Below are 14,074 nucleotides of genomic sequence, written 5' to 3'. Positions count from 1 at the left end.
AGCACTTCAACCAACGTTTGTAGAAGAGCGTCTATGAACGACTGTGGCAGATGGGCCCCAGCAGCAGGAGGCCTCACCTGCCAACAGGAACCTGAGGATTGAAACTGGACCACAGAAGATTAGAAAAATGTTGCCCGGTCTGTTGAGTTCTGCTGCAAATGGCATGAAATCAAATCATCGACCCATCCCGCTGCAGCCCAGCCTGGGTGTTGTTGCTGGGTCCATATCTATGACTGCAGTGCACCTTCTTCTGATGCTGCTGTGATGCTGTCGCACCAATATGGACCAAAATCCCTGAGAAATGTTTGCAGCACCTTGTTGTTTCTGTGCCACAAATTATTATTAAGGTGCTTCTGAATGCAAAAGCGGGTCCGACCCGTTACCACCGAGGCACAATGAAGTGATTGCTCGCTTATTTTAAACCCTAATTTAAGGTCATTTAATAGAGTTCGTAGATTCCACTACAGGAGAGCATGCAGCCTCTGCAAAGGCGACTTCTTTAGGCAGCGTGAGCACATTTTGTTAGAACTGACGGTTTTCTTACAGTTTTTGTTGAAAAGCTTTAAATGTATTTATGTCTTGAAGATCTTTAAATCTAATTCCCATCACACCAACTTATTTTTGTTTGAAACGTTCCATGGAAAGTTTCTGATAACTTGGGCAGCTTTGCAGCAGGAGGCTGTCCTGCGACACAGGCTGATTAGGGACGGGAGGGGAAGAGGCAGGAGAGGTTGGGCTGGGATGGGCAGGAAGTGTGCCTCTAGCACCAATTATAAACATGACCCTTCTGGACACCTAAGGGTCATTGTTTACGTCCATCATTGCCTGCCACTTGTGCCTGTCTGCTTCTTCACGTCGGCAGGGCTGCAGAGCTGTAAAAGGTGAGCAGAAGTCCGGGAAACCATCACCTCACTGCACGCTCGACTTCTTCCATCTTCCAGGGGGAATACTTGCGGATTTTCTTTATGGACAAATAATTTCTCTGTAGTCAGTCATGTACAGCTCCAGCTACTCTCGGGCCAAACTGAGCCCAGGGGTAAGGCACCTGAACAAGTCCAAAGCGAAGAGCTGCGGCTACTACATGAGGATCGTCTTCCTCTTTTCTTCTCTCATCCAGTCGCTCATCATCGTCAGCTTGGTGCTTTTTGTCATCTACGGACAGCCGGAGAAGACTGCAGCAGATAAAAGGGTCAAGGTCAGTGAGCTGGTCTAAGTTTGGTTTATTAAACTGAAGCATTCAAATATTTTAAAGACGTTTGAATGTCCCGGCCCACCTTAAATAACAATACAACAGCTTATTAGTAGGATTATTTTCTGAGAGGTTTTCTTAGATTTCAGCGATGTCATGTTCAGAAACCATTAATGTGTTTTTTTCACTGTAAATATTTTAATTCTAATTATTTTAGTATTTTACGTGATTTCCCAGTTGTTCTACCATCATGTGTAGAGCTGTAAGAAGCATGGCTTTGATGCTGAGTGCTGTTATCCTGCAGGAGCTGGAGCTGGGCTTCAATAAACTGAGTGACAACAACATCGAGCTGAGGAAGGAGAAAAGTAAGCTGGAAGCTCAGCTGAAGGCTCGCGCTGAGGAGAGAGCAGCTCTGGAGAAAGAGATGGCGAAGCAGCAGATTGATGCCAACAAGACGGAGCAGGATCTGAAGAAAAAGTCTGTAAGTTCACTTCCCCGTTGGTCACCAGTGCAAGAAAATATAATCGTGAATCAAATGTCTTTGTGTGTGTTTTCTTCACAGGAGGACTGCAACAGGTTACTGAACCTAGCACGGCGCCCCCTCCCTCCGATACAGCCCCATATCACTAGAAGCAGCACGAGCAGTATGTACCTCAGTGCCATCTTCTTCTTCTCAGGCATTTATCGTCTCATCAAACATGAAACACAAACAGTGTCTGCAGACGTCACTCTGAAGTTGAACAGTTAAAAGAGTCTTGATGCTGCGGAGGTTGATCTCGATCTGCCCAAACAGTAAAACATGTTGCAAACCATCTGGAAACTCGTTATCTAATAACTCTGAAGCATTAATAAATGATGCATTAAGCCTTAATTAGCATTATTGGAGTTGAAATCGTCGCTTTCTGACAGTTTCTGTCTGAATCCTCCAGGCGAGCTGAGTAATCTGAAGAGACTCTACGATCAGCAGGAGGCCAAGCTGGACGTCGTCAACTCAAACTTCACCCAGACGGTGCAGAATCTGCGGGATGAGTTAGACACAGCCGTCAAAGACCGAACGCGCCTCAACGACGAGGTGGTGGAGCTGCGGCGCGACAACACCTTTCTCAGGGAGCAGCACGCCTTGTACACCAGGTAGGTGTGTGGCGTGTGCGACTGAAACAACCTGAAAAATAAGCAAAGTTAAAGCGTTTTATTTTATTCTTTCTGCCTCCACCAGCAAGTGCAAAGAGGACTTTGCAAATTCTCTAGAAGGCATCACGACGGTGACCAGAGAATTCTTGGACCGGATTAACAAACTGTTTCCTCACCAGCTCACCTTTCACCTCACCTGCAGCAGCCAGCGGGAGCACATGGACAAGATCAAAAACAGCTGCACGAACCTGTCCAGAGACGTGGAGAACAAGTTCCAGGTTTATCTCGACAATGTGGGGAAAATGGTAATTTAACATTTTTAATGCCATTTTTAATACTTTCAAATCACTCTTTGGTGCAGCTGCTGCCAACTCAGAGATGCATCAGATCAGACAATCAACCAGATCTGTTTTTGCTTTTAAAGAAGGGGTGATAGGCAATCAGGATTTCAGTTCTCATTTTATTCTGAAAGGTCAGATAAATATAGTGAGCTATAACGTGGCAGAGAGATGCCTGCATAAAAGAGGTTTGCTTCAGTAAATTAACTACTTGAGGGAGAGGACGTGTTTATTTTCAGGTCAGACTTTCAGCCTTTAAACTTTTGAACTCTCCCTGAAGAAGTTAATTCTGTGGAACATCCCAGAGTACAATCTGAGTGGGAAACCGCTTTCTCAAGGGAGGAAGTCTCTGCATTGTATCATTGCTGATAAATGCAGCTAAAGAGACAGATGTCCTGTGAGGCAGTGCCAGGGTAAAGCAGACGTGAAGTATGTCTCTGCTGATGCAGCACTTTAAAATGAGCCTCGGACGCCTTGAAAGTGTCGGGTCAAAGTTCTCAAAACAGCTTAAAAACGTTCGAAACGTCATAAATATTTTGATATTTTTCATGTTTTTACTCAAAATTGCAGCAGGGAAAGCAAAACAAAATTCTATCTACTCATATGTTGTCCAAGATTAAAATAAAATTGTGTTGTTTTGCTCTCAGGTGTCTGAAATTCAAGAAAAGTCCAGTCAGCTGGAAGTGAAAAACAAACACTTAATCTCCGACTTCGAGGAGTGTCAACGCAATCACTCAGAGTTTGTTGAAAAAACGTCCAAACAGTCGCTGATCGCACAAAAAGCTCATGATGATAAGGTAAATCAGATCTGGGTGGACGGGAAGCAGGAGCCACTGTGTCGTTACAAAGCAAATGCAAATGTTTTATCTGCTTTTCTAAGAGTGCAAATCCTACAGTTTCATATTCGACACAAACACTGTTTGACTTACACCGTGTGTCCACAGGTTGAGAAATTACTGCGGGAGAAGGAAGAACTGAGACAACAACTGTCCAATATGAAGGTAAAAGACACGAACAAATAAACAAACAAATACTCTGTCACAGAACGAGAGCTTGATTAGGACTCGGGACAGATGTTCACTTATTGTGTTTACATTTGACTCAAACTTGAATCTCAGCTGATGAAGATTCGATTTCCCTCCAATTGGAATTATTATTTATCCCCAAAAGCAGAGATGTAATCATGTCACATCCTTCTCGGAGTGTCATCCACCTCTGAGCTGTGAAATCACAGCAGATCTGGTGATTACATAGACGTCAGTGCAGAGGTGAGGTGGTGAGGGGGGATTGGACAGGAATCTGAGAATCTGCAGCAGCTGCAGGGCGGATGGAGAAGCGAGATGACAAAAGAAAGCTGCACTAATGTGCTGACTGTGTCTAACGTTAAATGACCTTTGTTTTGCAGCCCGGCGCTAAACCTGCAGGCTTTCAGGCGTCCTCGCTGCAGGGCAGACACACTCCAACTAACTGGACTTCTGTAGGAATAACCGGCATCTTCAAAGCTCCAACGGTAAGCCTTCAGATTGCTCGAAGCTTCATCAGCCTGCAGATATCATCCCTGTGACAATGATAAAATACTGATGCTGAGCAGGGATGAGACCTTTACACGTCCAGCTTACTTTACTTACATTTTTTTGATGTTTTATCTTCCAGGTGAAATGAAATAATGCGTCCTGGTGGTCAGAGAGAGGAGAGAGGCAAATCCAGCCCACAGCGCTCAGGACTTTGTTTTTTAAAGCATGTGTATATACTAGAGTGTGCAGATGCTTTGCCTCCATATAGTAACTGCATCGTGTGTTTTTGAACTTCTGCTCTGAAGCATGTTTGTACCCAGATAAATGTAAGAAATAGGTGTGCATGTGTCCTTTTGTGTGTCTCTCTGTGCAGGTAGAAAAACTGACTGTGGAAAAATACTTTTGTTTGCTGTGAAACGATGAAATTTCGTCCCGCTGACATTAAAAATGTAACAAAGACTCAGACAACAGCTGCTCACTTGGCTGTGATAAACAGACTAGTCTTAAAATAGCAACTGTTAAGTGTCCCAGTGGCTGGCAGGTCTTCACACGAGATGCTAACGTAGCCTGGATGACAGTACAGACGTCCATTAAGTCATAAACACGTGGTCACGTCAGCCGAGTCGCTCGAAGTCGTAAACACTGGATGTCAAAAAGAGGAATCATGAATTTGACTGAAAACACTTTGTTTTGATGATCAGCTTAAAGAAAAGAAAGAAAAACAGCTGAGTCTTCATGAACTGTCCCAGTTTCGTTGCAGTTTTCAGGCTTTACTGCTTCCTTCTCTCGTCATAAGCAGGCTGAGCACGTCCGGTCTGTGGCAGGAAACAGAAGCCTGCTTTTATGATTATTGTGGATCCGTTTGGACATGACAAAGATGTCAGGAAAACAACAGAAACACAGTGAAAAGTCGTGTTATTTGCAGTGTTTTCAACTTCTGACTGAAGACTGTTTCATGGCTACTATTCATGTAAATACTGTATATTTAATAAAAGAATAAACAACCATTTGATGTTAACAGTTATGCAGTTTTGTTTTTATTTTACCAAACGTTCAGCTTTACAGGGTTAAACAAAAGTTACATCGTTATACAAGCATCCTCAGAAACTCAAAGCTGCAGGTGACTGACGACCAGTTTCACACACGTGTTCTTTCATTTCAAGCTTGTGTCGCGTTATCTTTTCACTGCAATAATTCTTTGAGGTCCAAATGCACGTCACAGCCTGAACTCACAAAAACACGCTTTTTAGTTTTTAAATGCAAAAACCAAAAGCTGAGAGACCCACAAACAAGCAGCAGCTGAGGCGGCTGCAGCGACGGCCTGGCACAGCACGTTAACGAAGGACACGCAGCACGGGTGTCCGTGGGTTCTAGGCCAGACTCGTGTCCTATGAAGCCTTTAAGGGATTTTGTGCGTGGGCATTAACACTGAGACGGTCACCGCCTCCTCGTTGATTAGTGAACACGGTGTTTAAGTTCAGACACAAAAGCGTTTTTGCAGAACATCTTTGCCTATTTGTGTAGATAATAGCATCACTTCTTTTACCCTGTTAGACACCAGTGCACGTTTGCTATCATTTGCACGATTATCTAACAGGTTGTGTCCTCATTTAAGTTTGTGTGAAGTCACAGAAGATGTTTCACTGTAACTACAGGGGTCCAACAAAGAATGGCCACGCATCATACTGATGTCTTCGGAAATTTATTTCTCTCTCTCTCACTCTTATTGTCTTCAGACACCGTGAAAACTGAAGAAACACAAAGTTTACAACGTAAATGTTTTGAGCTTTTCAGTCTCTCATATCAGTGTCCATAAACAGTCTTGTGCAAGCAGAACAGAAAAATGCACAATAATGGATATCACAAAATGTCCTGTCATTACCAGTGTAGAACACGTATGCAACATTATACAAACAACATACATGAAAGCATACCGTGTGCGTGCAGAATAACATTAACGCTGAGGCTGTAGATGCATCTGTAGCCACGTATCCATGCTAGCTCCACAATGCCGTGGTTGTGCTCTCAACCAAACTCTGGTCATGTGACAATTACAAACTTTACCTCATACAAACTTTACAGCACTTTACATATTTAACAAACCCATATTTTGTAATCACATATTTTAGACATGTTTTTTAATTAATGTTACACTTTTATCATCTTATCTTATAAATAAATGAACTAAATTAAGCATGAATCTATCACAGAAACATGAAATAACCAACTTTATTTTAACTGTCTCAGGGACAGTTACATTAACCTTTGACCAACAAATTCTACTCAGTTTATTCCTGAATCTGATGCAATAATTGTGCTAAATTTAAAGATATTTCCTCCAGGTGTTCTGCATTCACAAGAACGGGATCATGGTGACCTTTGACCGGCTCCATCTCAACAAAGTTTTTCTGTTCTGTCTTATAAATCCCGAGGATTTGTTTTAGTTTCATTTTGTGACAAACTTGCGTCAGAAGTGGAAGAAATAAGGCCAGACAGAACAAATATTTGAGTTCGTTTCCATATTACATAAGAAACAAACCAGGATTATCTCCCAGACTCGCTGTACACAAGGATGTGTTGTGTTACAGGTGAGCTGGTCTGCCTCCTGTTTTCAGGAAATCCTTTGTTTTGCATCAAGTGTTTCCAGTGCCGTGTATAGCTACGAATGCACTCACACTGGTTTAAGTAAAATGCGTGCAGGGGTGGACCTGGCTGCAGCGGAGCAGACAGTCATTAATCAAACCTACAGGAAGCTAAAAGTACCCATCATCAGTCACATATGGACCAAACTGTGACGATGAGGTTAAGCTTATGCGTCATCTCTTTTTCCCATTCGTGTGCAGACTGATGATTATGAGGACATGTTATCATGTTGAATTTGTTTAACTGCATTGTTATAACTCAGGGCACTGATATTTGCAATCGTGATGATTCAGCTAAAATAAAACACCTCAGGTTTAGTCAACACGAGGCACTGATGGACGAGAATATCCAGAGCTGCGCTTTTACTGTCACAGATCTCTGTCATATACCCTCCATATAAAAAGAATTAAAATTACATTTTTTGGTTCTTACGAAACATGAATGCAGATCCAAGCCATCAGCACTACAGTGGTGCAGGACGTCAGCGCAATTATTCTTCTGGGAATCATGAATTTGTAGATAAAATATCAACAGGACACATAAAATTGACAACAACCACTGAGCTTTCACAGAGCGGCACCATTAGCGTTGTGAGGTCCCAAAGAAGTACACCTTTCCTACTGATATACAAAACATCCGACTTTCACAGCTGTAGTAAACACAGTGACCCGGAGGCCATCGCACACGGGCAGGGCTTCAAAGACAAAGCTCCAGAATTTACTACCACTAATTTGTCTGACAACAAGCCCCACTTTTAGTTTAGACTTCCCTTGTTTTGCAATTAATCAACGCAGAACATGAAAGTCAACAAAAAGGGTGACAGAGCAGCACAGGAAGAGGAAAGGTCAGATAGCACAGCCAGACGCCAGAGACGCAGAAAAGGCAGAAAGGCAGCGGTGGTGCTGGGTAGCAGAGGTGCAAATGTCGTCAGAGACGGGGCAAGAAGACACCAACTGGGGAAGAAGGGTGAGGAGTTCAGCATGGAAACATAAATATTTGATCAAGGCTAAACTGACAGGGAAACAAAGGGCACAGAAAGCAGTGCCAACAAGAATGTGTCTAACAAAGGGAACGCTGGCTTTAGACAACACTAAGCCAGTCTCTGTAGGAACAGACAGGAATATATGTAATGCATAATGAAGAAGGTTAAAGCATGCGATTCGTGCAATCTGTTCTTCGCCTTTACTTCTCTACTGTAACACGTCCGTGCACCTTTAAACTTGTGTAATAAAGATTAATTCAAATCATCGCTGAGCGACACATTCCTGTTTCACCAGTGATGCAATGGACTGTGGAAGTCATCCCAGTACAATGAACTCACCGTCATGTTCAAGAAACCAGTCCGGGATGATCCGAGCTTTGTGACATGCCACCCCTGCAGACCTGTGGTCATAAAGGGACGGACGGTGCTCAGGTAGGCTGTGGTGTTTGAACAATGCTCATCTGATACTAAGGGGCACAAAGTGCGTTAAGACAATTTTGTGGATGTGGTCTGTAATAGTTCAGCAGCCCATTTAGCACCAACGATCACACCATGGTCAAAGTCACTTAAATCGCTTTTCTACACAAATCAATTTTATTTATACAGCCGTGCTTTATATTGTACAGTAGATCGCACAATAATACACACAGAGAAAAACCCAACAATCATATGACCCCCTATGAGCAGCACTTTGGCGACAGTGGGAAGGAAAAACTCCCTTTTAACAGGAAGAAACCTCCGGCAGAACCAGGCTCAGGGAGGGGCGGGGCCATCTGCTGCGACCGGTTGGGGTGAGAGAAGGAAGACAGGATAAAGACATGCTGTGGAAGAGAGACAGAGGTTAATAACAAATATGATTCAATGCAGAGAGGTCTGTTAACACATAGTGAGTGAAGAAGAAACACCCAGTGCATCATGGGAATCCCCGGCAGCCTACGTCTATTGCAGCATAACTAAGGGAGGATTCAGGGTCACCTGGTCCAGCCCTAACTATATGCTTTAGCAAAAAGGAAAGTTTGAAGCCTAATCTTGAAAGTAGAGATAGTGTCTGTCTCCTGAATCCAAACTGGAAGCTGGTTCCACAGAAGAGGGGCCTGAAAACTGAAGGCTCTGCCTCCCATTCTACTTTTAAATACTCTAGGAACAACAAGTAGGCCTGCAGAGCGAGAGCGAAGTGCTCTAATAGGGTGATATGGTACTACAAGGTCATTAAGATAAGATGGGGCCTGATTATTTAAGACCTTGTATGTGAGGAGCAGGATTTTGAATTCTGGATTTAACAGGAAGCCAAAACAGGAGAAAGTTAGCGGCCATCCAGGTCTTTATATCTTTAAGACATTCCTGCAGTCTAACTCATTGGTGTGTGTTATATTTGTTTATTATGTAATATGTAGTAATATGTTTTGAAAAGCTGTAAAAATCCCTTGATGTTTAATAGCATGAGGGAAATGTAATTTTCTATAGGGAAGCTAATTTTGTACTGTTAACGAGTAGCTGATGGGTTTATATTATTATTTTTATTATTAGTGACTCAAAGAGGGCACAGAGTATTTTTAGTTCACTGTTTTATCTTCAGCAAAAAAACAAGAACGTAGCTTCTGTGTATGTTTAAAGAGAATTTTTATTTGTTACAAAAATACACACAATCTCATTTATTTAAGGGTCCAAAGTAACGTAACACAGCAACATGTAACAAAGCGATACAATCATTCTGATTAGTATTAGTTCTTTTTTGGAAAATAAATAAATGTAATAAAGGCGCATAGTAAAAAAAATAAGTCATGTTCCTGCGGTACAAGTAAACAGCCAAACCTTCAGTCCATGACCTTGCAGGTTATATTTGAAAGATCTGGGCTGTTGTGTTGCAGCCCAGGAGGCCGATCTTCAAAGGATTTCGACATCTATTTTCAAATTACGACTCAAGGCTTGCCAAACACTTGTTCGGTATATTGGGCCTTTGAGGCACCTGTCATCATGCTCAAACTATTTTGGCTGATAAAAAGCATCAACAGAAAACATTTTAGCGTCCTGGGAGCGCACGCGTTCAGCGGCCAAGAACACAGAGTTTTTTCTTTCAGCTGTGTGTCGACGCCTGGCCCAGCGCCCAGCGGTGTCCTTTCAGTCCTGTTTTCTGACACCGTGAGACTGCAGGAATGCGATTTTCCTCTCAGAGCAGCCGGCGATCGCATATCTGTCAGTTTTTCACTCTTTTATTTTCCAATGCAGAAGTCTTTGAAGATGATGTCCAGGATCTCCTCTGCGCCGACCCGTCCAGTGATCCGGCCCAGGCTGGTGACAGCTAAACGGACACCTTCGGCTGCCAGAGCGAGGTCAGTGTCACGGTACCGCTGATACTGAGCCAGAGCCGCCGCGCACCGCTGCAGGTGGGCCCTGTGGCGAGCCTGTGTCAGGGTGGGGGCACCGAACAGAGGGTCGCCACACCTACAGAGGAAGTTAATCAGCGAATGTGAAGAGCCTCTGGAGGAGAACTACAAAGATAAAGATGCACTGGGAAGACTGCCTTAACAAATAAACAGTTAAGATTGATCCCTGCCATCAGTTCAGTTTGTACAGCTATCTCACACATCCTGCAAGAGGACATTCAAATGAGACTTGGCCTTCGCACTGGGGCAACAAAACAAAACTCAAACTCACAGAGTCTTGACACTGCTGTGCAGCACTGTGAGGAAGTCCTTCAGTCCCTCGTTAGTCTGGCAGGAGATCAGATGGACAGCAGGGAGACCAGAGACACCCCTCAGCTCTGTGTCCAGCTTTTGTCTCTGCTTCTCAGGCAGCAGATCGGCCTTATTCAACACCAGGAGACACCTGTCTGCAGGACATGATGTGGTAAGTTAACTTGACTCATCCTCATTTGTCTCTGCCTGGGGTTACCTCATGCACATGTTTAAGACTCTAACTAACTGCAGACAGCTACAGGCACCAAGGCTTTCTGTAAAAGTCAAACGTCTTTAAAATGCAGTCGGTGCATCAGTAGACAAACGCATGGCACGGTACCTGTGTCAGGCAGCACACTCCTCAGGTGCTCCCGCAGGAACGCTGCAGCTCGGTCTACCTCAGAGGGGAGATGAGCAGAGTCCACGACCACCAGCGTCAGATCTGCCTGCTCCACCCTGGAGAAACAGAGCAGCCTCCACTTTAGTCACAAACCCTCTGCTGACACTCGACCTGTAATGATGGCGTGGCAGGTATTTCTCATCACCGTGTGTGTTTCCATGGCTGAATGTGTTCTGGTAACCACAACAAGGACAGTCGTGAGTATTTCAGACGTGGATCCTGAAATGTGTTTATTCGAGGCAACTTTTCCACAACAGCGTGAAAATTGTAAGATGCAGTCAGGACACTTTATGGGCGATAGCTGAGGTCAAAAGGAAGGTGAAGGGCGAAAGTAGTTGTAGTCCAAACCAGGAGTACTGAGTAAAAATAATCTGGGGCCTCTTACTTCTTACTTTGACGATTTATGGTTCAGACCCCACCGACCATGACCTTCACATCTGTATCTTGCACTGTACACTGACAAACAAACACCGGCACTCAAAACTGCTTCTGTGGTGGTTTTTGTGCTACAGGTGGTTCCTCTAGGATAAAGTATAGCTCCTTTATGCTCTACAATCTATGGCAGTACTGTTGGGAAATACATCAAGCCCAAACACGTTTCCCACCACCTGTGCCCGCTCTTGGCTGTGCACCAAGATATCTCAGAGCAGAGACTGTTGTTCTGTTTCACAAACCAACTATAAGCTATAGCCCGGAAAAGCTGGCAGGGACATCCCATCACTCTAAATGGTATTCACGTGAAATACTGGTTCCTTGCATCCGTCTCACTGCGAGGTAGCAGCAGGAGTGGAGGCGGATGCTTGTACTTACCACGTCCTTCCTGTAGTGACCCAGGTCACGAGCCTTTCTCCTGCTCCCTGCAAAAGCAGTTTCCCACAGAACACAAACTGCCTGCCCTTCCTATAGAGCCACCAGGTCAGGCACATAACTTAAACAAGGAGTGAAGGGATGAGACTGCATTTGCACTGGAAATGGCATTCCTCTGGACACACCTGGATTTATACCAGCAGTGACAGCAAAGCTGCTACTGTGCTCATTTTGGGAGTCGGGAGGTGACGAATAAGAAAAATACAGCGTAGTACTGTGAAGGCTGACACATGTATGAGGTTCAGTATTCACTTTACTCTATACCAGTGAGTACAGCCTGCAAGTATGAGGGTCCTTCTTTCACTGCAGGCCCCTTCATGTCCCACTGACTCACATACTAGTTAAGCACCCATCCATCCATCTGTTTATCCGTGCATCTGTACTTCATTCCATCCTTCCACCCATCCATCGGTCCCTCCACCCGTCCATCTGTCCTTCCATTCATCCATCTTAACTTCATATTCAGTTTAGGACAGCAGGGGGACTGAAGCCCACCTTTGCCCATCACAGGGCTCAGCTGTCTTTATGTGGTGTAGAAACATAAACTGTTTATGTAAAGTTAATGTGAAAGCTTTAAGGTTTTAGCCCTTTCATTAGCTCGCACACTGAACTGACATTGAAACCTTGTTAGAATCAGCTACCTGAAGCCATCTGCCCGACTAGTTTACACAAGTTTGATCTGGTCTAATATATTTAAAAACCTGCTGTAGTCTAAATAAGCCTACTTCCTGCCGTCCTACCACCTCACCTCCCTAAAGAGGCACAAATGAGTCATAGATAATACCGTTCAGGATGTGTCCTTCATTTTTGGTTTAAGTACGCTGTGGCGCAGCCTGTGCTTGAGACCTTGATCTCTTCTATGATTTCAGGTTCGTTTCCAATATTTCTAAAACTAATATTAGGGAGAAAGTCTGTCTTTAAATCAAACACACTCAGTGTGCAGATGTTTTATTAACACTTGGCACTAACGACTCTGCTTTAGCTTCCGTTAATAACACTGTAGAGCCCAGCGCTATCTCGTTTGGCGGGCATGCATGCACTGCAACCAGCTTTAAGTTATAATTGTCAAACAGAAGATTTTCTGTGTGCCTCACCTGCTTCCTCGGGGCTCCTACCAGCCTCTACTCTTGACCTGTTTCTTTATTCTCTGTGCCGTTTGTATGTTTCCTCTGTTTGCTATTTATTCCTCATGTCTTTACTAGTTTACCATTTCTATGTGGAACTTCTAAACTTGTTTTAAAGCCTTCGCGGCTCCATCACGGCGGATACTGTTTTCTATTTTTGAGTCTGACTGCAGAGATGTATGCGTTGTCATGCTGAATGGCCTGATACTGTATGTTCATCTCTCCTACACACGAAACTTCTCGACGGTACAACGAGGAAAGGGGACTCTTCGTTACGCAACCTCCTGAGAGTGTTTGCACTGTGTATTCATAACTAGCATCAATATAAACTCTGGGGTAGGACAGACATTACAGAAATGACTTATTTCTTCCTTTCTTTGTTTCCAGGGTCACTTCGCATTGGTCTGCAGGCCAATATGTTCTGTTAAATCATATATAATGCAGTACTTTGCAATAAATACTCACTTGCAGTCCTGTCCTGTGCAAGTATTCGAACATCAGTCTTCATTTCTTTCTATTAACATGAAAGCAAAACAATGCAACAGAAGTCCAACTTTAAGAGGTTTCCATGCGCTACCTTTCCCGAGCGCGGCGGACGCCCTCTCTCTCCACCAGGTCCGAGCTGTCTCTGAGGCCAGCTGTGTCACTCAGGAGGACGGGGAACCCACCGAGGTCCAGAGCCGTCTCCACCACATCTCTGGTGGTGCCAGCAATGGGAGACACAATGGCTGCAGGTCTCTGACCTGGAATACAAAATGTTTTTAAATGTTAATGAATAAACTTGCCTGTCACAAAAAAACAAGCATTGTGGGCATTTCTCAAAGTAATAATTTGGTCATTTCATCACCTGCAATACAGTAGATCATTTATAACCAGAGAAATCTCCCGGGTCTAATAACGCTGACATATCTGTGCTTCTGGGTGTGAGCTCGAGCCACCGGAGCACGAATCAGAGCAGGAAGGACTTTATCTGACATCTGTCAAATACACCGATCGCTCTGATACGAAGACATCCGAGCTTCAAGACCGGAGAGCTTACATTAAAAGGTTCGACATTATGTCAGGAAACATGTCCTCATATTACAAAACACCAAACATATACACAATTAGAGAGAAGCGGAACATTTAAACTCTACAGAAGCGTATCTAACAAATGTGAAAATATTACTTAAATCTTAAATGTTTTTATTCTTTTAAGTGTTTATTCTACA

General features: G+C 43.8%; 2 protein-coding genes across 2 annotated transcripts in view; one reads left to right on the top strand and one right to left on the bottom strand.

Moving 5' to 3' along the window:
* The first annotated feature begins 758 nt into the window (after positions 1 to 758).
* On the top strand, positions 759 to 5,196 carry plvapb (plasmalemma vesicle associated protein b). Its single transcript, XM_005938556.3, has 9 exons — positions 759 to 1,195; positions 1,494 to 1,670; positions 1,752 to 1,833; positions 2,119 to 2,320; positions 2,406 to 2,625; positions 3,306 to 3,455; positions 3,603 to 3,659; positions 4,064 to 4,168; positions 4,312 to 5,196. Exons 1-9 carry the CDS (start codon positions 995 to 997, stop codon positions 4,318 to 4,320), a joined length of 1,203 nt encoding a protein of 400 aa, XP_005938618.1. The 5' UTR covers positions 759 to 994; the 3' UTR covers positions 4,321 to 5,196.
* Positions 5,197 to 9,120: 3,924 nt separating this feature from the next.
* The window catches only part of gtpbp3 (GTP binding protein 3, mitochondrial), a 17,065-nt gene continuing 12,111 nt past the window's right edge, over positions 9,121 to 14,074 (bottom strand). Inside the window, exons 8-11 of the mRNA XM_005938559.3 lie at positions 13,441 to 13,606; positions 10,813 to 10,928; positions 10,453 to 10,627; positions 9,121 to 10,239 (exon numbers count right to left, since the gene is read on the bottom strand). Of these exons, the coding sequence (XP_005938621.1) occupies positions 10,008 to 10,239; positions 10,453 to 10,627; positions 10,813 to 10,928; positions 13,441 to 13,606 (689 nt within the window). The 3' untranslated portion in view covers positions 9,121 to 10,007. The remainder of the gene's footprint in view (positions 10,240 to 10,452; positions 10,628 to 10,812; positions 10,929 to 13,440; positions 13,607 to 14,074) is intronic.

The sequence above is a fragment of the Haplochromis burtoni genome, unplaced genomic scaffold (assembly GCF_018398535.1).
Source record: "Haplochromis burtoni strain Fernald_Lab_line unplaced genomic scaffold, NCSU_Asbu1 Contig_256, whole genome shotgun sequence".
Lineage (NCBI taxonomy): Eukaryota > Metazoa > Chordata > Actinopteri > Cichliformes > Cichlidae > Haplochromis > Haplochromis burtoni.
This window is presented reverse-complemented; position numbering and strand designations above follow the sequence as displayed.